General features: G+C 41.0%; 1 protein-coding gene across 1 annotated transcript; it reads left to right on the top strand.

Annotated features, from left to right (window-relative positions):
- Positions 1–14,089: 14,089 nt before the first annotated feature.
- LOC129708051 (cadherin-related family member 3-like) lies at positions 14,090–24,126 on the top strand. The gene is made up of 6 exons (XM_055653594.1): positions 14,090–14,144; positions 15,994–16,082; positions 16,705–16,821; positions 17,755–17,858; positions 18,178–18,323; positions 23,924–24,126. The coding sequence occupies exons 1-6, from the start codon at positions 14,090–14,092 to the stop codon at positions 24,124–24,126; spliced, it is 714 nt and encodes a 237-aa protein (XP_055509569.1).

Here is a 24,126-nt window from a genome sequence, read left to right on the forward strand (position 1 = left end):
CCCTCCAAACTAACTGACTAACATTTATGCAATGATTCTCCCGGTCTCCGGGGAGGAGGCAGCTGCTCCAGACTTTTCAAGCCGCCCGCGCTACCTACCTAATCTACGCTAAAAATCTTCCATTCTGAAATCCAAAAATGTCTGAAATCCGACAAGTGTCTGGTCCCAAGGCTTTCGGATAAAAGGTTGTGCACCTGGGTACATCAATAGAAGTTAATTATTTAACTCAATAAAAGATACATGATATATGACATTGTGGCTTGTTTATTTAATATGTAATCACATGGACATTAATCTAAGAATAATAATTTGGTTCTTATGATAAGCATTGTGAAAGGTATCTCACTACCCTTTTTAACCATTTGAATGCACCAAATGTCATTTTTAGCTGGATCTACACACTAGAAATGAACTAAACCTGTTGAGAATGTGGGATTTGACGATTTTGTGCAAATGCACACTTTAATGTTGTGTTCAAAGTTAATTACAACCATTTAATACAACCACAAAAATATAATTACTGCAACTATTCTATGCCTGCAACCTTGAATTGTATCGTGTAGACTTTCAAATAATATTACTTATGGGCTGGTTCCACTTACGCAACTTTTTAGTCAACTACAGGAGACTATGAGGTCGCCATAAGGTCGCCACATGTTCGCTGGAGGTTGCCGGGGTGTCGCCTGCATGGTGGTGAGTAGTTCCCGCTTTCTCGTAACTAGTCGCGGCTTCATTCTGGTCGCCGCTAATTTTTCATGGTGAAAAATTAGCGACGACCAGAATTTTGACGCCATGGAGAGTAGCGAGAATTCCCGTGATATAGGTGCAGTGGTAGTGGGTTTCCAGGAGGTCGTAGGTTGTCATAGGTTGTCATAGGTTGTCGCCGGTACTTTCCAGTGAATTTCATTGGCTCATTGGGAAAAAAAACATAAACAGTAGTTTTCAGAACCAAGGATAACCGATAATGTTATTGTCCGCCGAGCTTCACAGCCGTGTATCTCTGGCTTCTTAAAGGTTGTTTCCACTCCTTCTCCCCACCCCATCTCCCCCTTCTACCCCCTTCTCCGCATCTCTTTTAAAGGACTTAAGTGACCCTTCCCGTACACTGTGCTTTCACCATCTTAATTACAGCGCCAACCTTCGTGTTCATCATGGTGTGTGTCTGTATCACATTGGCTTTGCTCCGTGTGAATTTCACTCAGACAGCGCTCCCCCCGCTTGCCCTGTCCACTGCCTGCATAACTGGCTGGTGAAGGAAGCGATGTGTGTGTGTGTGTGTTCCACTCTGACAGTCGCCGTTCCAGTCGCTGTTCCAGTTGCCGGTTTTTCAGCGACCTGCTACGACTTGACAGTTGCTGGCAGTCACCTGAAAAATTGCCTAAGTGAGACAGGCCCATTAGTTTGACATCAGTTTCACTATCCTGACCCTCTCCCGCTTTCCTCAGGCTCCTTTAGTTAAGTTGGTTTTGGAGCGGTCCCCTTGCTCTGCCTATTCGCCCAGGTTACAGAATCTCTGTTCCCACAAGTCAAGTCAAGTCAAGTCAAGTTTATTTGTCACATACACATACGAGATGTGCAGTGAGTGAAAGTGGCAATGCTCGCGGACTTTTGTGGAAAAGACAAACAACAAAACAACCAAACAAATTATAAACACAATCATAACACACATATTCTTTTACATAATAAATAATGGAAGGAAAAACGTTCTGTACAGTTAGTCCCTGATGAGATAGGCGTTTACAGTCCGAATTGCCTCTGGGAAGAAACTCCTCCTCAACCTCTCTGTTCTCACCGCATGGCAACGGAGGCGTTTGCCTGACCGTAGCAGCTGGAACAGTCCGTTGCATGGGTGGAACGGGTCTCCCATGATTTTGTTTGCTCTGGAGTTGCACCTCCTGTTGTATAGTTCCTGCAGGGGGGTGAGTGAAGTTCCCATAGTGCGTTCGGCCGAACGCACTACTCTCTGCAGAGCCATTAACATACCATTCTTTCAGCAAAACGTCTGAAGAAGTGTCCCAACCTGAAATATCATCTGTCCATGTTCTCCAGAGATGCTGCCTGACCTGCTGAGTTACTCCAGTACTTTATGTCTTTTTTTTTGTTTTCTTTCAGCAACTTGTCTCACAAAGTCTCATAGGTGTTACAGGGGAAAGACAATGTTAAATGCTGCAGGGCATTCATTAACCGGTGACAGGAATATTGTTCTGAAATGTTGCAGATGATTAGGATGTTTGAATCGCTTAATGAATGTGCACATAGCGTTTCTGAGCGAGTGCGTGAACCAAGCCTGCAGATGAAGGATGAACCAAGGAGGGCAAATTCTTCAAAGCATGTGTACAGCATATAATTGCATCCAAATAAATGAGGGAGGCCTCTATAAAATGGTCTGCAATCAGACGTAGAACATAAACAAACGTTTTTGCTCCAAACAAATCTGTCGCTGAATTGTTAATTGAGAAGAAAGTAACAGGTTAGCCGAAATGTTATGTTTAAGTTTTCTTAAAGAATAACTTTCCACCCTAACATTGACAGAACTGCCTGTATCACTTTGTAGGTTAAAAGATCTGTCAGATGTTATATTCTGGCAGATTTCTTTTGTAAGACGTTATATTTGTACATATTTTATGTTGATTAATATATAAGAAATATGATAATATTTACATTCGTCTATTTCAGGCCAATGACATTTACTTTGCTGTAGAAATGCTTTTATCTGTGAGTCAGTTTGCTTGAGTTTTATAGAATAATTAACTTCAGTGGCAAATAAAAGTTGTTATAATGACATCCAGCTGTGGAGGCACTACCTCAGTATTGTCAGTCTGTCCCGACCAAAGTCACTGCCTTCAGCTCTCTCCACAAGCACCGTTCCTTTGCTACTCTTACAGTCACCTTCCTCTGGTGTTTTGCCAACTTGATTGACCCAGAGCTGATTCCAAGCCCACATCCACTCCAAAACAGGGAGTTCCTAGTTTAACACCAGCCTCACCTCTTCCCTCAGCTCCATATCTGCTGGCAGCTACAGTTATAACCAAAGATAACCAAAGTTATCCAAAGTGGCAGCTTTAGTTATCTAGCCGACCTGACAATTCCCTGATCTGCCTGCCTTATCTTCAAAACTCTGCTGATCCATAACCTAAATCACACTATAATTTATTTATAGTTGGTTACTTGTGCAAGTAACCATAGTTGTCATCTTATCGTACATAGCAACAAATCGGATTCATGTCCTTGCATTCATATTTCTGGCAGATATGGCCTTCCTAATTTTGAAACCTCCAGTTCTACAACCCTCCATCTCTGGTCTGATATCCCTGTGCATTATTGGTGATGATACTTTCTGCCATTTAAGCCTCAAGCTTTCCATCTCAAAACATTTGTCTTCTGCACCACTAACTTTCCTTTTACAATCCTTTTAAACATCTTGGTCCTCCACCCAGCCCCACTGTGCATGCATGTGCACACCCACACTCACACTCACACTCACACTCAATCGTTTTCCAATGCTGTAAAGGGCAGCGGTAAAATGTCTTTCACATCAAAGAAGGAAATATTCATGCTTTTTTATAAATGTAAATTGTTCCTGGTGACAATGGTTTTGACACCACCACCATAACACGCAGTTGACAAATGAGCATCATCATTTGTGACAAGAGCTAATGGAAAGAAGCCATTTAAAATTCTGGAAAATGCTGGAGGTTCTCTAGAAACAAGAATCCCACAGTGTGCATTTACTGTTCTTAATAATGCAGCTCTGAGGCTGAAATAGGCTCATGTCCTCTCCACCTATACACGTGGTCTGCTCTGATTACAACTTCTGTTATTTTCAACAGAGATCAAAAACTAACAATGTATTCCTGCAAAAAAAAAAATTCAACTGTAAATATATGTATCTGCTCAAGTCTAGAAAGGACTTGGGTGAAAGGTTTATGACTGAAAGTGTTTGTGCAGATGAACTGATTGAATATTTCGAACTGGTTTATGGCTACTTGCAAATAATGCATGAGTGCTTTTTAAAAAATGATGCAGATAGTCTTAACACTGGGTACTAAATTTGATTTCCTTCTTTGCTATGGTTTTGATTTTTTCTTCATTTACTTGCTATCAATATTATAGCATCTATTGAATGATGGCATTTGTTCATTCATCAGAGACTATGTTTCTCTTACATGTTTTAAATTCTGGAAACAGCATCTTACATTTACTCCAGCAAAACTACACTTTCAATCTTAGAAGTCAACATTGAGTTAAGGCTGCTATATAAATATTAGCAAAAACAGATAGCAACCTCAAACCTTGAACAGTGCTGGCTCTTTCTTTGTTCAACTTCTATCAGTCCCTTTGGATCTGGCAGAATATTTGCTTTGCTGCAGAGTAATTCCAAAATCTTGCGATTTTTAGTTCTGGTTTACAGTTGGCAGTTTATTAATCTTAAGATCATTTCAAAGTATATTGTGCTGAACGAATTGCTTTGATAAAACGCAACAGAATTTCAGCTTTAAATCGTCCTTTCCATATAAATGGTCTTTATAATATCAAATAGTTTAGCACATATGGAATAAGTTATTCACAATATTATTTTTTCCAGTGATTAAGAGGCACTTAAATACATGTTGCAATCGTGAATCCAAATATCAATTTCACGTCAAAACATCATCATAGTGGAACAGTAGCGTAAAAGGCCATGAGTAAGTTTATGGTTTTGCACAACAACGTAAATATTTTTTGAAGATGCATTTAATATTCATACATCATTTATTCTTCCATTTGTCATGCTCAATATGACGTGCATTGATTCACGACTCACTGCTAATAATAACATGTAAGATAGTTAGTGTTGGCTCCCAGCACATGTAGCATGACTTTGTAAAAATGTGATTCATTCTAACTGCTATTTAGAATGATGAAATGTATTAATAGGAAATATTATTGGTGTTCAGTTTAAACTTGCTTCCATTCATAGATGATGACTGGAGTTCATGGTTGGGGTGAATTCTCATTGTGGATTAATTGAGAAAAAGCAGGACAGGCATAGTTTGCATGATGTTTTTCAAAGTGACTGAATGGATTTGACCAAGGGGGATACACCTGCAACAGCAAAATTGGTCCAGACAAAGCAAAGTAGTTTTTTCTCCTTGCGTTGGTCCTCCCACCATTTACTGCAGGATCAGGCTGGCGACCATGGTGGTTAGTGCTGAGGTGGCATGGCTGAGCCATTCTTGGTCAAGGGCAAGAAATTGCAGAGTTGTGGACGCAGCTCAGTTCCTCAATGTTTTCCAGATTAAACATTCCCCCTGCCCACCTTACCCCCACTCCATCAGCTGTATACACACTTCATACTGCCCAGTGAAAGCAGCTAACATAATCAAGGGCCCTCTTCTCCCTTCTCCAGTTAGGCAGAAGATACAAAAACTTGAACCCTCGTATCACCAGGTTTGGGAATCGCTCCTTTTGCACTGGTATCAGACACTTGATTGGACCTTCAATAAGTTGAGGATGTATTCCTGATCAGTCAATCTACCTCGTTGCAGCCCTTGCATTCTTTCTTTGATCTACACTATTTCCGTCACTGTAATGCTACATTCTGCATGGTTTGATTGGGTTCATGTGCAGATCTTTTACCTGGATAGCACAGCTTTTCATTGCATCTCACTGCAATGAGTCAATAATGAACCAATGCCATCCCGAGTCCATTCTGTGTACATTAGCCACTCTAAGTGCTTCAGCCAAGGATAAATATTCTCATTAGATGACGGAGGGGAATAATTAGCAGGTTTCCAGGCTCATATTTGATGTAATGCTGCCTGAAGGATTTTATGGTTTTCTGATTCATTGCTGAAGATTCTCGGGCCACTATCACCGCATTGTATACCCATGTGCAGACACTTTCTGTGTCCAATCAGTGGGACAAAGGGTCTCCAGGCTTCATGATAAAGACCCAGGAACATTAGCTACGCTCTGTGACTATGAATTTTCAGTTTGTTGCTTCTTATTTTATGGGAACGCTCCCCAAGTCATTGCGTCCCCAGATATTTTTGACGTGGAATCTGTACGTCCAGCAGCACTTTGTTGCTCTTTGTTCTGCCCAAGTTCAATGCCAGGCAGTTCATGTTCTGGCAAAGAGTTGCAAATCTGAAAAGTTGACTGTTTCTCTTTCCACAGATGCTGCCTGACCTGCTGACCTTCCCAGTATTTTCTGTTTATATTTCATGTGAGCTGATGCGGTAGTTTGCAGAGCATTTCAGAGGTTGGTTAAGGGTTTGTACGTTACTGTGGGGCTGGAGCCACTTAAAATCCAGATGCAGTTGAAAACCCTCATCAGTGAACCAGATCTATCTTATGTACTGAAACGTTCGCAAATGAGCAGCAGATCCATCTCACAGAAATCCACGTGGTGACTGTTCTATGTCCATAACAAATGTATAATGGATCTGTACATCTGGTCTGCAGTGGTGCTGTTGCCCTTTTCTCTTTTCATGAGTAATTTGGAAAGGATTGGGTCCAGTTGGATTCCTGTGAAATCAAGCGAGCAGAATAATCAAACTAGTTGAAGGATTGCCACAAACAGCCAACAAACAAGTGAAAAGTGTACATTTCATTTAACTTTTTAAAATATGCTACTTAAAGCTGAAAAAATAATTGGGACCTGAACAGGAATTAAGGTGGAATCTGAAATATTGTCAATAATTCTTAAATAAAATATATTTAATTATTTTCCAAACCATGGAAGGTTTCCATGTTAGCTCAGGGAATAACAATCCATAAGGTCATAATAATAATAATAATAATAATAATCTTTATTTATATAGCACTTTTCAACAAAACCAGTATTTGAACCAAAGTGCTTTACAGAGATTGACTAAATTAATTGAACAGATCAAATGTCAATAAATCCATACAAAACAAAAAAGAGAAAAAAAGAAAAAAGACACAGAACAGTACACTATAGAAATCAACATGAAACGTCCCCCCACAGCAGAATTCACTGTGAGGGAAGGCACTAAAAATATCTAGTTCTCCCCCTCATAGTCCACAAGAGGTCGGGGTCTATATGTGGCCTCCTCAGCCAACTCGATGTTCTCAGGCCCTCTGCCGCGAAGCTGGATCATCGGCGTCGGGTGAACATTCTTCAGCGGCCTGGACTGAAGCGGCCGCTCCCTCCCAGAAGACTGCAATGTCCAAAGTTCTCAGGCCACGCTGGCTGGACCTCTGACACTGGCGAACTCAGACACCAGGCCCCGCGGTGTTGAAATCCAGTGCCGCCCGCCCGCGGCTGGACGCTCTGCAGCCGCAGCTCAGCGATGTTGCAGTCGGCGTTCCCAGTGCCCCGGAGCTTACCCGAAGGCGACCCGGTAAGGCATCACCCGCTCCGTGTTGGTGTTGGTGTCCCAGCATCTGCACCGCCGGCGAAGCTGTAGTCCCGGCAGGAAAATCGTCGCTCCAGCGCTGCTCCAGCTTGATGGTAGGCCGCACAGAGAGGACGAAGAAGCGGTTCGGAAGAAAACCGCATCTCCGACCAGGTAGGACAGGGATTAAAAGTTTCCCCCTTCCCCCCCCCACCCACCACATAAAAGAAGACTTCCAATTAAAATTTCCCACGGACAGGACTAAAAATAAAAATAAAAAAGGGAGAAAGGACGGACTGCAGGAGGAGCAGCCATACACAACGGCGCATCACCCCGCAGTCCGCCATCTTACCTTATCTTGGGTCATAGGGTCATAAGGAATAGTAGAATTAGGCCATTCGGCCCATCAAGTCTACTCCACCATTCAATCATGGCTGATCTATCTCTCCCTCCTAACCCCAGTCTCCTGCCTTCTCCCCATAACCTCTGACACCCGTACTAATTAAAAATCTATCAATTTCTGCATTAAAAATGTCCACAGACGGCCTCTACAGCCTTCAGTGGCATAAGAATTCCATGTACTCATGTATAGTATGATTTGACTGGATAGCATTCAAACAAAGCTTTTCACTGTATCCTGGGTCACATGCCATTAATAAACCAATACCAATATCAATGACCGTTCCAATGTTCCACATTTAATGAGTGATGGTGAGGTTCAGGGAAATCCATTTAAGATGATTATGGAAAACAATTACTTGAAAGATCAGGGGAAATAATCTTTGGTGACTGACTGCATATACTGTGGATGTGGGACAGAAATTGCCTGCATTAATTAGCATCTAGGAGTGAGCTTGCTCCCCGATATTTGTCCAAATGTAGATGTGAGCAATGAACTGGTGCTGATTTGTGTGCCTATCACTTAGCTACTGAAATTTTAGGCTGTAACCTGGATCCAAATATCACTCAATTATTCCTGTAATTTCTTGTGTTGATTTGAGATTTATATACGCCTTATTTGATGGTGAAAATAAATCATGTTAAGAGCAGACTGAATAACTTCCCTGCACACTGCAGCATCACAATATAAGGTATACATCTGTGAGATATGCTCCTTGCATACAAACCACATCGCCATCTTAGATTTCTCTAGATGCCATTGATGCTTCATGCAGTCTAATACCATTTTGCTATCCAGTTGCATTTTTGCCATTGTGACATTACTACTCTTAGCAAAGAGGGATGTGGTTTTACTCTTGTGATTTACCATGTTTCACTGATGTTTCACTGATGGGGTCATCCACTGGGAATTTGAAAATGCTGGAAAATCCCTGCATGTCAGGCAGCAACAGTCATCAACAGCGGAAGTAGTTAACATTTCATGTCTGACATCCTTCACCAAAATTGAAAAAGAAAGGAACAAAACTACTGACAGTGAATGTGGCAAAGTGAGAGGATCTGGATTGGGTCGGGTTAGTTTAAACGGTATTTGATTTCTTAGAATAAAGGGTTAAGCCATTTAAGACTGAGGTGAGAAAAAACTTTTTCTCCCAGAGAGTTGTGAATTTATGGAATTCCCTGCCACAGAGGGCAGTGGAGGCCAAATCACTGGATGGATTTAAGAGAGAGTTAGAAAGAGCTCTAAGGGCTAGTGAAATCAAGGGATTATGGGGAGAAGGCAGGCACGGGTTACTGATTGGGGACGATCAGCCATGATCACAATGAATGGCGGTGCTGGCTTGAAGGGCCAAATGGCCTCCTCCTGCACCTATTTTCTATGTTTCTATGTTTCTATGATTGGCAGTTCTGGAAGAAAAGTTACGGTGAAGTCAACAGTAAATTAAAATTAAAAATAACACAGATGTCATGAATAATCGTATTAATGCCAAGGCTACTTTTCTTATATGGAAGACAAAATGCACATGAAAAAGCTTTGCATTAATTCCGAGCCAATTTCTCAACTCCTTCAGCACATTCACAACCACATGGCATTTAACACCACAATGCATTACATTAGAACATTTTCTCATTGGCTTCCGCTACTCTTTTTTACCTTTTAAACCAATTAGAATTTCAGGGACGCGCTGGATACCATTTATGATGCCTTACATTGTGACAAAGATTTCTAAACTCTGCATTTTAATTTAATGATTAATTGGATTCATTAATTGAACTCTGTTAACTGCACAGTCGCAAAGGTTAAATGACCTCCTTCTGTGGCTATGGGTCGATGACCTTGGGTTAGGTCACCTAACATATTATTTAAAGAAAACATATTGTGAAAAATGTGGTAATGTTAGAATGTATTTTCTTCTTAAGGATAGTCCTTATCGATTTCAAAAATGAACTTGATGGCAAGTAGTTCAGTATTTGTGGTGTTCTCTATATGTTTAACAAAAACAGTAGGACACTTAACTAAAGGAATTGAAATAACTAATAATGGATATGAATATACCTGTTAAATTGTGTGAGATGATTTGATCTTGATGTACCGGGCTGCGTAATTTATTTTACAGTATTTGTTTATTATTCATCTTTATTGTCCAACTTTCGATGACATATCTAAAACGAGCTGAATTAGCAGTGTTTATGACTTCAAGTTTTCATATCCTATCTCCGGAGCATATCCTACCACACAGAAACCCATTGGAATTTGTGGCTTTTTTCACTTATTTATGGCTTCTGAGCATACAACAATCAATCCTGGAAATTGCTCACTCCTGCTAGGTTAACAAAGGCTGTAAACAGGTGAAAATGATTGATATGAATAATTTTGCCTGATAAATCTCCAAGATTTATTTGTGCCTTTTAAACAAATCAACCACTTTAATTTTAGAAATAGGTACCAACCTTCAGCAAATACAGGGAGCTCTTATCTCCAGGACAACTGTTTTGTTTGTGTTCAGCTCATGCATTAGAACATGGAAATCAACACAAAGATTACATAAGGCTTTATGGCTTCAATATTGATTGTGAGCTACTACATTAAATGTTTAAAGTGCAGTGATGGTGGACTTCAGACATTAAAGATACACCACAGAAACAGGCCCTTCGGCCCACCGAGTCCGTGTCGACCAGTAATTTCCCCATAGACTAATACTATCTTAGGAACAATTTACAATTTTTACCAAAGCCAATTAACTTACAAACTTGTACATCTTTGGAATGCGTGAGGAAACCAGAGCACCCGGAGAAGTCCACGTACAAACTCCAAAAGGACAGCACCCATAGTCAGGATCGAACCCGGGGGTCTGGTGCTGTTAGGCAGCAACTCTACTGCTGAGCCTGTGCCGTCCCAAGTTGTTTGGTTTAGTTTAGTTTATTGTTGTCACATGTACGAGGTAAGAGCAGGGGTCACAGACAGAGAGGTCCCCGTGGAAAGCAGAAAGTGATGGAGAGGGGGAAATGTGACAGGTGGGGAGATTGTGTTAAAGCTGGCGGAATGGTGTGCAAATTCAGTCTGGCAGGATGAGGGGTGATGCACACTAATCACATTGTGCCAACAATATATCCTCAATTAACCTCATAAGCAATAATGATGGTTTAACATTGTGCTGGGAGTTATAGTGGGCTTAAGTACACGACTCTCTTCACTTGGGGTTTGGGGGGAATGGTTGACAGTGGAGACTGAGCCTTTGACATAAATTAACAAAGCTTATTTTCAATGGTTGGACCAATGATAATAAGCATAGAGTTAGTTGGGACCATTGCTTGAATAATAGGAGGCAATTACTTTATTTGCACTGGCTTCAGAAATTATTTGTAACGACCGCCTTCGTCCTCAATTTCCAAAGGTACATTTATTTTTTCTCCATCACTGATGTAATTAATTTCTGTTCCTTTTTTCCCCAAAGTGCTTTAAAAGCTCCTGATAACATCCTTTATCATATTTAGCACAATGCACATGGTTACATGACCTCTCTGTCACAGTCCCTGTACAAACAGAGAAATACCTTTCTAATCTTTGAGTGCCATTTGCTAGACACCACTGTTCAGCATAGCAACCGGGTTTGTTTGGCTGTTCCACTGTAGTTGCCTACTGGCCATGACTGCCCTGCACACTTTGCTTTCTCAGGAGCACTTCAACATGTTGTCTTCATTTATTCACTTGATTTTTCTCATTGGGCTGATTACCTACCAACGTAAGTTAACGTAATGTCTTTGTCCTTGCTGCTTCGTAACTCATTTTGCTTCTTCCACTTCTTCCACTAATCCCAATGCCCTCCCGTCAAGGTGTTCAAGAGATTGAGGCTGCGATAACCTTTGAGAGCAATCCGGCAGAAGTGAAAGAAAATGAACGTATTGGAACAGTGGTGACCACAGCCAAAGATGCCAATATCTTAACCACGGACCCTTACGTCTACTCCTTGTCCCCTCCAGTTGCTGGATTTCAAATCAATGCTGGTAAGTAATTAAGGACTAATTTACCAAATGTTAACCTGGATAGAATATATCTCACAACGGGTGCCATTTTAAAAATTTGATGTTTAGATGTCCTGGGTTCCTTTCAGCTGTGAAACTGCCCTTTTCTGCCTTATTACCACACAATGTATTTATACAGCTGCAAGTGACCAGGAAGGACTCTGTACATCCTATTTAGAAGGATTTTGCTGGTTATCCACTGATGTTATGGTGGATGTGCAGCAAGACCACATTTAGTCTTACACCTCACTTGGTAGCCAGCAATGTAATAAATTCCAGGATTGGCAAAATGTGCATCCGTGCTGGTTTGCAGTGAGGACTTTATCCATGGAAGATGTCTCTGCATGTTAAAAGGAACACAAGCCATGAGTTTTCATGACTCATAGGCAGAGTTCTGCTTCAGGGTTTGAGGAGGTGATTGAGCTCCCTGCACAGTCGGATTCCCAGGAAGGGTATGGTTCCAGTGAGCTGTCTTTTGATGCAAGCTGCCTTTTTCCTGACATTCCTTCACTCTTCCAGCTACTGGGCCACTCCTGTCCCAGTGGTTGCTTTAAGCACCACCCCACCAAGTTGCACCCACATAGACATACTGCTAAATGCTGGTCTTCCATCAAGGTTGCTCTCTCTCTATTCTCTTCCAAACAATTCCCACAGAATTGTTTCCCATAGATACCCTCCATCTGACACGAGGCACACTGTATTAAAACTTCCTGGATAATCCTGATTTCCTTTCTTCAACAAAGGAACAAGATTGGTTACTTTCCAGTCGTCTGGGACCCGGCAGGGGTGAGAGGGGATACAAACAACTTCATTAAGGCCCCTGTAATCTCGTTCTTCTGTTAATGAATCTGAGTGTTGTCAAAGTACAACCCCTGATTTTACTTGTTCTACTTTCATCAAGTGTCTCTTCCAGTCTTGCGTCTCCAAGTATCATAACCTGTTTAATGACTCCTGTGAGGCATGTGGGGGTGTAAAGGAGATTATATAAACACAGGCTGTTGGTCGCCCCACGTTTTGGGGTCTTATGACAATTACAGTAACTGTTGCTACCACGAAGAAAATGTTATGACCATTTGAGCACCAGTGGAAACATCTTCTACAGTCATAACAAGCAGTTTCATTCCACAGCGTTGCCCAGTTTTCAAACACTTAACCTGAAATACACTTAGCAATTGTGAATTAAATGTGCCGGTATATGTTTTAACATCTCTCGCAATGACACTCTAAAAACATAATATCTTCTTGCAGTTATAATAAGTGTTAAATCTTCCTTTATTTCAGAGACTGGCCTCATAATGACAACAGAAGTGTTTGACTTTGAAAGTAAGACTCCAATTGTCTTTCAGCTGGGAGTGCAAGTGAAACAGGGCTCCTACCATGACAAAAAGTTTCTGCAAGTGTCCATCCAAGATGTCAACGAGCCTCCTGTATGTGAAGAACCAAAATTTGTTGCAGGAACTGGTAAATTATTTTAATTTTTGAAAGAACTGAGAATAAAATCCAAACAATGGAGAATTTTGTATGATTTAAAAGCTGAAATAGCTAGTTTCCTCCCACATCAATGTCTCAAGTATATGGATTTATTTTACATCTCAGTGAAGTTAATTTCAATAAATAGCAGTATATGCAGTAACACAATAAAAAATTGAAAATTATTCTGTGTATTCTTTCTGTATTTCTACCCAGATGCACAATAAATGATGTGGGGGTTGAGTGAGAGTTTGGTTCATAGAGAACAGTGACTCACATTTTGGCCCACATTCTTCTAAACTTATTCCATCCATGTACCTGTCCAAAATGTTTTTAATGGTGTTATTGTACTTGCCTACCACATTGTATACTTGATTGTCCTTAGTTGGGCGTTTCTATGCCAGCATGTGGCGATGGAGGCTCTGCCGGAGCCCAGTCTGTGAATGCGGAGCAGAACAACAGACAACTAACCATGTCATCTCTGAGTGCCCGCTCTACCACCCACCTAATGGAGCTCAGGGCCTGGCAGACATTGACACAGAGACAACAACCTGGCTGCTCAACACCCAGCTTGAGATCTAACTATTACTTTGGTTTATTTATGTTTCATCCGCAAGAAGAAGAAGAAGAAGTGTGTAAAGGCTTGTGTTAATGTGTGGAGATCTCTGGTCAGTGTGCGGACCCGGTGGGCAGAAGGGCCTGTTGCTGCGCTGTATCTCTAAACTAAATTAAAGAGGCAAGGATTGTTTTCCACAGAAGTGAGAAGAGTGTGAGAGGCATCTGATCTGGATTCAGATTCAAGTTTAATTGTCAAGATCTGGAAGGATAAAGAGAGGCCTCTGATTAGTGGAAGGATGAAGAACTATATGATTCAGAAAGAGAGAGTTGGGCAAAAGAACGAAAAGTGGTGTGAGAAAGGACATTTTATGCAGAGATTGGTTAATATCTGGAATGCACCATCTTGGGTAGTGGTGGAGATAGATTTACTCAGTGTTCATAAGGGAGCTAGTTAAGTACCTGGAAGGAGGAAAAAATACAGGAACATGAGGAAGTCCAAAGGAGTAGGATTGACTTAGTTGTGCTTAGAGCTGTCATTCATTTAATGGGCTGAATGGTCTCCATCCCCTCATTGGCATTGAGTGGTTCTGCAATTCTGGTTCACCTGAGAGTTAAGCTTAAATATGTTGTCTGACAGTTCACTGAAGGTTAGGGGGAGTGCTACAGTGTTGGAGGTGACATTGTTTTGATGAGACCTTTAAGGAACCCATGTCTGCTCTTTTGTTTTGAATGATCGCATGGCACCATTTTAAGGAAGGCAAGAGAGTTAGTTTTTATACTCTATATTTATCAGTCACATAACATCACAAACAAAATATTATCTGTCTTGATCAAATTGTTGATTGTGGCAAGCAATAAAGTTGCATTCCTCCCACACCACAGTGACTGTACTCAAATGTATTTCAGTGGATGTAAAATATACTGATGTTGTGAAAGCTGCAAAAGCTGCTGAGAGGCGTCTATTTTTCCTTTTATGAAGAAGGACACTTGAAATAGGCTTTAACAGCTGATTTTCCGTTGCAGTTTAGTTTATCGTCACATGTGCTGAGGTACAGTGAAAAGCTTTTTGTTGCATGCTATCCAGTCAGCAGAAAATCAATAATCATATTTAATCAAAATCAATAATAGATCAATAATAATTTGTCCTTTCCTATTCAATATTTTATTTTTATCTACAATATTTCAGATGCTGGTATGACTGCTAAGGCTAGCATTTAATGCCTAATTGCACTTGAAAATGTGACAATCAGCTAGTTTCATACACTGCAGTCCTTGTGATGAAGTGCTTTTGGGGAGGGATTTCCAGGGTTTAGACTCAGCATCGACAATGCACTCATGGTGCTTTGTGGATGACAAGTTTTAGTGTTTCTTTGCACCTGGGAGCCTGGTCCTTCTCAGGAGGTGCTGGCAGTGAACTCCCGACTGATAAGTGCAGTGCATCTTGTAGAACACAGACTTGCAGCCTTGGTGGATTGGTAGTATAAAACACGAACATTTAAACATTGCTTGAAAACTGTGATGTCCAGGTTCAAGAACAGCTTATTCCCTACAGACATCAAGATATTAAACAAGAATTTATAGATATAATATTTATATTATAATTATAATTATAATTATAATTGTTCTGTCTGGGACATATTGACATATGACATATGACAATAAAACCCTTTTGACTCTTGAACAATTAACATACCAGTTAGAGTACAATTCAAGAAGGCTGCTTTGTCTTGCATGAAGTCAGGCTTCTTGAAGGTTATTGGAGTTACACAGGTCCAGAGAGATTGCATTGAGATTGTGACATTGCTTGTTGTTGATGGAACGGTTTTGAAATCATCAGGGGGTTCCTGATTCACCGCTGGTTGGATTGCAAGTCGCCAGTGCAATTACCAGTGTACTATTGAAATTTTAATCTTATTAGCTTGTGGAGGTATGACAGGGTTTATCTGACAGCAAAATTACATTGTTCATTGCAAACTTAAACATGAATGAGCTTGTTCCAAATTGATTGCTGTGATAACTCTGTGAATTCCATTGATTTCCTATTTCCTCCAACTCAGGCAGGTGGGACAAGTGTAGATGGGGTATGTTGGACAGCATGGGCAGGTTGGGCCAAAGAGCATGTTTCCCCACTATGACTCCATGACTCTATTTCAATTTCCATTGATTTCCCTCGCTGAATCAATATTTTAACTTTTTATAGATTCTGTGGAGATTACTGAGAATGTTGCTGTCGGCACCCACATTTACACTATCCGTGCTCAAGATGATGATAGTGGAGATGCTCTGACCGTAGGTATTTATTTTCTGTTCATTTCCATTGTGCATCATGGTTTCAATATGCATTGCATTGTTATCAGTAGGCTTTCTTATCATTAAATGCAGATGTCTAAATAAGGATATTGAAATTACAGAGGTAATGTCAAGATCTTTGTGACCAGACTTTGAAGAATAGTTGCATGTTGTAGATAAATTGCTGTTCATTTTGAAAAATTCACAAATCTTGGATTTTGACACAATATTTTCAAATCTCCAAAGCAGTCCTTGTCTTTTATAGTTTCAAGGGCAAACTTCCATCTCCTGAGAAAGGGGACAGACCAGAGGAAACGTGGAAGTGAAGATGAATATTAGAGCCACAGGCTAATTGATATTTCAATGACCAAAGCTTCCGAGAGACGATTGTCTGCTCATGCACTCTCTCAGCTCCTTGAAATGCAGTGCTGGAGGTTGTTGAATTTCACAAAGCAAATTTCTTCCCCCTGTGGAGAGGAAGGATTTGTTGCAAATTATAATGGATAAAATATTGTTCACAAACTGAGGCAGTTACATTTTAAGGTGTTTAATGTACTGTAATCATGACTGCACTGTGTTATTTAGCATTTCAAACTAATTGTGTGATTCTTTTGAATACCAGTACGTGATTGAAAGCAAGGATACGTTTCCAACTAATTGTGAAAATGTTTACAGAATTGATCAAGCATCGGGTGCTGTCTTTATTGCTTCCTCACTAGACTATGATGCGGGTTATCATGTAAGTCCTTCATATAATCTACCCTGCTGTGTTTATCTATCTATATAATACTAAAACTCTGTCGTGTTTGCGGCTGTTTGCAGCTGTTTGCGGCTGTGTGCGTGTGTGGTGTGTGTGTGTGTGTGTGTGTGCGTGTTTGTGTGTGTGTGTGTGTGTGTGTGTGTGTGTGTGTGTGTGTGTGTGTGTGTGTGTGTGTGTGTGTGTGTGTGTGTGTGTGTGTGTGTGTGTGTGTGTGTGTGTGTGTGCGTGTGTGTGTGTGTGAATCTTTTATTTTCTATTTTCCTATTTTCTTCCAAACGCTAGGCCCCAGCATTCCCATTTTCGCACATTCTACTCACATTTTTCCATTCGAGGCGATACACATCTTCCCGTCAAGTTCCCACCTATATTTCTGAAGATTTTAATCATTTAAAGTTTTAATAACACCCCAAACTCACCGACTTGCGGCTAAAAAAAAATCAGAATTACGTCACAATGCACTCGCAAGGCAGGACGGGACACTCCGGCTCTTCACGGCGGGGTGGCTGCCACGCTGGAATGTTCTGGAACCCCCCCCCCCCTTTGCCTGGCCCAGAAGCAGTCCATCAGTCCTTGGGTCCTCAATTCCACACCCGCCCAGGCCCGTCTGCAGTCTCGCTCGGGTCTGGGTCTGGGCCTGGGTCTGGGTCTGGGCTGGAGCCCTCCCCTGTGATGTCGCCGCCCCCCCCCTGCCCGCATTGGGGGCAGAACCCAATGGCCCCCACTTGGTCTAGTTTAGATTAAAACTTATACTGAATATATCTATCCTGCTTCACAGGATGACGTATTAACAAAAGGGAAAGAGCACGTTTTTTTGTGGTTTAATCGATCAACTGGTCTAACATTTAAACATGTTTACTCTAAATGCTTCATGAGACCAAATGAGAAAATCAAAACTGACCCCTTCATTTATAGACGTGCCGGCTCGCTATTGAAGTTGAAGACAAAGGAAAGCTCTCCTGCCGAGGAGCCCTCACTGTCAACATTCAAGACCTGAATGATGAACCACCAGTGTTTAAGTAAGTTTCCAACGTTCCACAACTACCTCTAGGATACTCAAGTGTCAAAATTCAGTTCTCCTTACCAAGTAATAAAATTGATTTAGTGAGCAGTTTACTTAATCCCCTTTTCCTGTATAAAAGTGATCTACACTCTCAGTCTCTTCATCTTCATATGGAGAATGTCAAGATCAATAATATAAATGCACGGATGAGAGACATAAGTTAAAATATTGATAGCAAAAGCAGGCAAAGATAAAGATCCTGGCCACTCCTGCTCCATAACTAATCGATGACAAAATATATCATTGAAGTGGTAATCTTTTGTTCGCTTCTGTAGAAAATTTCCTAAAGATACCATCGACGTTTCCGAAAACGAACCTGTTGGAACAATCATTGCAACCATTGAAGCCACTGACAGGGATGATGGCAATATGGTCACTTACAAGCTTGCAACACCAGTGGACAGATTTAATCTGAATGAAAGTAAGTAATATTACATGTCAATGTTTCAGACATGGACCCTGGGCATTTCAATTAAGGCATCTTTGAAGAGTGGAGTAGCCCTGCAGAGGGCAGTATGAGGTGGCACAGTGACTGCGTAGGTTTCCTCCGGGGGCTCCGGTTTCCTCCCACATTCAAAAAAACATGCAGGTTAATTGGTTTCCATAAATTACCCCTAGTGTGTAGGTGGCGAGACTGCGATAACATAGAACTAGTGTATGGGTGATCGATAGTCAGAGTGGACTCAGTGGGCTGAAGGGCCTCTTTCCACACTGTATCTCTAAACTAAACTGAACTCATCCCAAGATAAAGGAGAATCTTAAGAGATTCTACAAGTCTATTGGGAGAAAAACATTAACTATGGAGGGAATAGGTCTGAACAGGGATCAACATAATCTTGTATGGGACGAACCATGGAAGATGGGACTATTGTAAATGAATACTTCTCATTGGTATTTACTGACAAAAAGGTCAATGGAAATGTGCAAAATGAGTAATGATGTTTTGGACCATATCCGAATTAGCAAGAGGGAGGTACTAGCAGTCTTTAAATATCTTAAGGTGAATATATCCCCAGGGGCTGACCAAATGTATGCTTGGACATAGTGATAAGCAAGGGATGTGGCAGTGATACTTGTATCAATGTTTAGCCTCACAGGAGGTATTGGAGGCTGGCTAATGTTGAACCTTTATTTGCGAAAGTCAGCAGGGGTAAGCCAAGAATCTGATAAGAGATCAGTGATGGGTAAGTTACTGAATGGGATTTTGAGGAATAGGATGTAAAATAATTTAGTAGACAAGGACTGGTCTATTGTCCTTAGACAGAGGGAAAGTCAGCACAGCATTGTGTGTGGGAAATCACGTCTCATAAATTTGATAGTATCATGAAGAGGTCACTTTATATAGACTTTAGCAAGGACTTTAACAAGATCCCACATGGCTTAACTTGTGAATCAATCTTGCTATCAGCAGTATCTTCACACCCCAATGATTCCTACACTTGATTACCTAAATCAGCACAAATTCAACACCCCGTAACGCACCAACCCTCATCTCCTGCAAAGATAATTCTCTTTTTCTACCCTTCAATCATCTTGTTATTCATGTGGTCACATCATTTTTAACCCCAACAGGTGATAAATTTACCATAAAATCCTGGTCTGCCTTCTTAACAAATGTTTCTGAAAAGCCACAGAAACATCCCACAGCTTTTTCCTGATTGGATTGGAATTACAGGCAGTTGGAAAACATGCACTAAGTTGGTGAAGATTTACACGTTATTTATAGCTCCTTATTTACAACTATTACAACACAAGAAAAATCTGCCAAGAGTTCTGTAATTATATGGAAGAAGTCCAAGGAAATGATAGCTAATGATTGAGAAGCCTGAGAAAACGTGGTACAAAATGTGAATGTTCTGGTCTTGGTTGAGAGCAAACAATGCAGATCAATTCTCGGCAAACATGAAGGAAAGTCTTCAAAGCATAACAAATTGTCTGTCACTTGAAATAGCATTTTCAGATCTTGGAGCAGCTGAGGCAGAGATACTGGTCAGTTCCTTCGTGCATGGGATCAGAAGAGGGATTTAATGCCAGGGCAGGTTTTCATCTGGAACTGGAGTATTTGGCTAAACTGTAGGTTTAGTTTTAGGAGTTGGAGGTTTAGGGACTGTCTGAGGAAGAACTTTTCCACCTGAAAGGCACCTGGAATTTGGACTCACAGCCTAAGAGGACGTTGAGGGCAGAACTCTCACAAGATTTAGAATGTTAATGTTTAGATTTATTATTGTCACATGTACCGAAGTTCAGTAGAAAGCTTTGTTTTGCATGCTATCCAAGCAGATCAGGTATACCACACATAGATATAATCAGTTCAAATTCCAGAGCAATGGATAGAGCAAAGGAGAAGACACTGGCGCATTTATCAATGTGACTAAAATTTCAATAATCTTCACCACTACAAGTGAGGAAGTCTCTCTTTCTCAGCTTTCTATATCCTGCTACAGTTTGGCTGTGGAAGTGGCCAGTCCCAAAAAGTTACCTAACCATTCTCTAGGGAAATTCCCCCTATTTCGCTGAGTTCCACCAGCACCTTGTGCTTTGCCAGGAAGAAAGGCCAGGATATTTCCTTACTGCAACTGTGAAAGCCAGAGGAGTGTTTACATTCCAAATGACATTGAAATCAAAGAGTGTTGGACATGACATTTATACAATCGCCGATGCTCTTCTGAGTTTCCACATGGTGTCAGCCCTTTACATTATCAAGATCATACATGTGGCTCCTACAACCGATTCCAATAGTCTTGATCATGAAGATAAGATTGCAGAACTGCATTTAATGTATCTATCTAGGCAATGGAAAGGTAGACGTAAGATATGTTGCCTGTTAGATCCAAGTCCAATTTACCCTGAAGACATTTATGCCAGAGAAAGATGCTGGTTCTGAACCATCACAATTTCATTCTGCCCTGAGATCCATGAGTAAGAGCAGATCCCACCTAAGGGAGGTAGACATTAGAGATTGATGATAATGGAAATAAATAATTCCAACAGTTGATTGGCTGAAGGTTTCTATTAAAGCCCTAATTCCAAGGCTAACTGTTTTTTTTCTCCTGACATAAGTCCTTCAATTCACTCGGCAATTCTATTTAAATATTCATAACTTCTGTAATAAATCTGTGATGACAGGCTTGCAGACTGAACCCCACTGCCCAAAAATCACGCCAAAGATCGCAAGTAATCTAGTCAGATAGGGGTCATGAAAAGTATTTGTTATGTTTTGTTCTTTAGTTCTAAGAAGCAAACACTTGCTTTTTTGGGGGGGGTGCCAGGAACCTTGACATCAATGCACGTCATCCTGATTGCGATATTGTTCAGCAAACGGAGACCGTCAGGACCAACGAAATACCGACCCCCAGGCCCACTGAAGCACGGAGATCCCAGATCAACAACTCCAGGTTCCAACTCCAGTGGAACACGCTCCCCGTATGGGCAGAAGCTGATGGTGTGCAAGGGGTACGTCTTGGGGTCGGGGTCGCGCATAAACTGGCTCAAGAATGTTAGCCACACAATACTTCCCTTTAAAACAATGAAGTAACCAAACTACATCTGCAGTTACACTGTCATCAGTCCAGTCAATTGGGACAATATAATGTATCTGAACAAGACTAGTACTGTTTTCACGTGGCTATCAGCATGAAGTGCAGTAGGAGCCAGTATGACCCCACCGCAAGCACGGAGAACCCAGAGACCCACAGCCAGCAGCAGCCCAGCCCCGCTCCAACTACGCTTTGCGGGGCGCATTAAGTGTTGGTCTTCTCCGGCCACCTGCTTCTGTACTGTCTCAGTCAGTTGAAAAAGGGCGGTAGAGTTCCCAGTCTCAAAGGGGGGTAGACGTCATCCAAGGACAGCGCCCCCCACCCATAATTCGATTAATGGTCCATGAAAAGGTAGAGTGAGTCTGTGGAGACTGGAACTTGAGAGGGGCACATGAATCCTGTGACACTGCACCTTGCCAGGAACATGCATCACCTCTTGCTTTCTGTTTCTTGGTCTATATTAACATTTAATATCTATGTGTTTTCATACAACTGACATTGTTTTTTGGGGAGTGTTGGCTGCAATCATCTTGCATATCTCAATATCTTACATCAAGAGGAAAGGATATAATTCCAGTACTAACTATGTTCTTAATCTGTTCCAGCAGAGTATTTGCTTCCTTTTCCCCCTTCTTGCCTTCCTTAAACTATTAATTTTACTTCACCAATAATAATAATAATGATAATAATAATGATAACAATAATAATAATGTTACCTGTTAAATGTTGGCCTGTTTATCAAAGGCGTTCCCCACTTCTCTGCAGCTTTCTTACTTTATTATCCACTCTCGGGGTAGGGTCATTGATGTGAAATGTTGATACTGTTTTAAACTCCACAGGTGCTGCCTGACCTGCTGGGTGTTTTCAGTGTTCACTATTTTGTTTTAACATGTATTTAAGTGAGGAAGTAAAGAAGAAATGTAGAACAATACAAATATGAACCATATAGATGATTCAGGACCAGGTAAATGGAGTAGAACCACATCTGCTTTTCGTAACTTCCTCTCATTAGAAAATATGCAGATAAACATCCTTTTTGAGTTTCACGCTAAATGCATTTAAATGATGAAGAGAATTAAACCACAAATTTCATAACAGGATCCCCCTTCTGCACATCTACCATGATGATATTTAGTTAGAGCAGAATGGGAATGTCCTGCTACAGAATCGATGCTCCATTAACCCATGTGGCCAAGGCAGATGATGCCAATTGCAGCTGCTCAGAAGTACAAGAAAAATCAGCAAACAGTTGATGCAATTAGTAAATTTCTGTTTTCCCGTCACTAAAATCTCGCATGAATTAACTCTGAGTCAAAAGAGTGTTTGTACAAACCCTGGTTTAGAGAACTGTGCAGAAGAATCAAGGTTGATAATCCATTGCAATTTTGATAGGTGCTACAGAGTTAGAAGTGTGACTTTCTAATTAAATGTTACATTGAGGCCCTGAAAAACTCCAGGGTGGATATAAAAGATCATGCAATACTGTTTTGATGAATAGCATGCAAGTAACTTTCTGGCGTTCTAGCCAATATGGAACTGGTCATCAGCACATTTTTGGGAGGTTATAATTGATATTCCAATAGTAAAACAGTTTGAGTGTGTGGAGTGCAGTATGTTCAATCCATGGAGCCTGGTGAGTGTGTAAGGTCTTGTACAAGTAAAAGTAATTCTGTCTTTTCCTTTGAAGTGCCTAGTTTTATCTCCAACTTGTTTTGAATCAATGATAACATACGGTACCTTAAGCTACACATTGGATTCACAAGCGTTTGATCTTCAAGCCCTTGACTCAGAGACAATTTATGTTGGGCTTTAATGACTGGCAACTTGTTTATGACTTTCCTGGACTTCTGAACAGCTATGATTGTCTGCATTTGCTTTCCAAGTGTAGGTCATTTGAGCAGTGATGCTATGGAACATCACATCGATGTTTTCAAGAGAGAGTTAGATTTAGCTCTTAGGGCTATTGGAATCAAGGGATATGGGGAGAAAGCCGGAAGGCAGTACTGATTTTGGATGATCAGCCATGATCATCGGCTCACTGGCTCAAAGGGCCGAAGGCCTACTCCTGCACCTATTTTCTACCTTTCTATGTTTCATCCAGATGCTGCTCTTTCAGTTGAATATGGCAATGCACCATTCTACATTTCCCTATCATCTGCTTTGATCTGTCGTTTTCACACCTGACCCCTCCATATCTCTAGAATCCGACTCCCCTGACTCTGTCCGAAAAGGGATCTCGATCTAAAATTTCACCCCTTTCTTCTCTCCAGAGATGCTGCCTGTCCTGCTGCGTTACTCCAGTATTTTGTGTCTATCTTCGGTGTATACCAGCAACATCAGCCATCCCACACTATCACAATTGTGCTTCAGGTTCAACCTAAAGTATTCTATGGTTTAGTAAAATAAAGTTTACGGCTGAGAACACAGATTTTATGCTGAAGGAAAATGTAGTACATTTATTTTAATGACCTGTTTTTCTCCTCAGATTCTGGAGATATAAGGCTGGTGAAACCTTTGGACTTTGAAAACCCTGATCTGAGGAAGGATCACCTGTACTTGTTATCTATATTGGCTTCAGATGATGATCTCAAGCACACCTCCACTTACACCCTGACAATCCTTGTTATCGATGTGGATGAAGCCCCAATCTGTGATCCTGCATTCACACAAGGAGCTGGTGAATTATGA

The sequence above is a fragment of the Leucoraja erinacea genome, chromosome 22 (genome assembly GCF_028641065.1).
Source record: "Leucoraja erinacea ecotype New England chromosome 22, Leri_hhj_1, whole genome shotgun sequence".
Taxonomy (NCBI): domain Eukaryota; kingdom Metazoa; phylum Chordata; class Chondrichthyes; order Rajiformes; family Rajidae; genus Leucoraja; species Leucoraja erinaceus.

Excerpts from the sequence above, each read along its gene's own strand:
- LOC129708051 (XM_055653594.1), top strand. The coding sequence starts at position 14,090 with ATGAAGAACTATATGATTCAGAAAGAGAGAGTTGGGCAAAAGAACGAA. Across the intron at positions 16,822-17,754 it reads ACTATGATGCGGGTTATCAT|ACGTGCCGGCTCGCTATTGA; the intron begins GTAAGTCCTTCA and ends CTTCATTTATAG. Across the intron at positions 18,324-23,923 it reads CAGATTTAATCTGAATGAAA|ATTCTGGAGATATAAGGCTG; the intron begins GTAAGTAATATT and ends TTTTCTCCTCAG.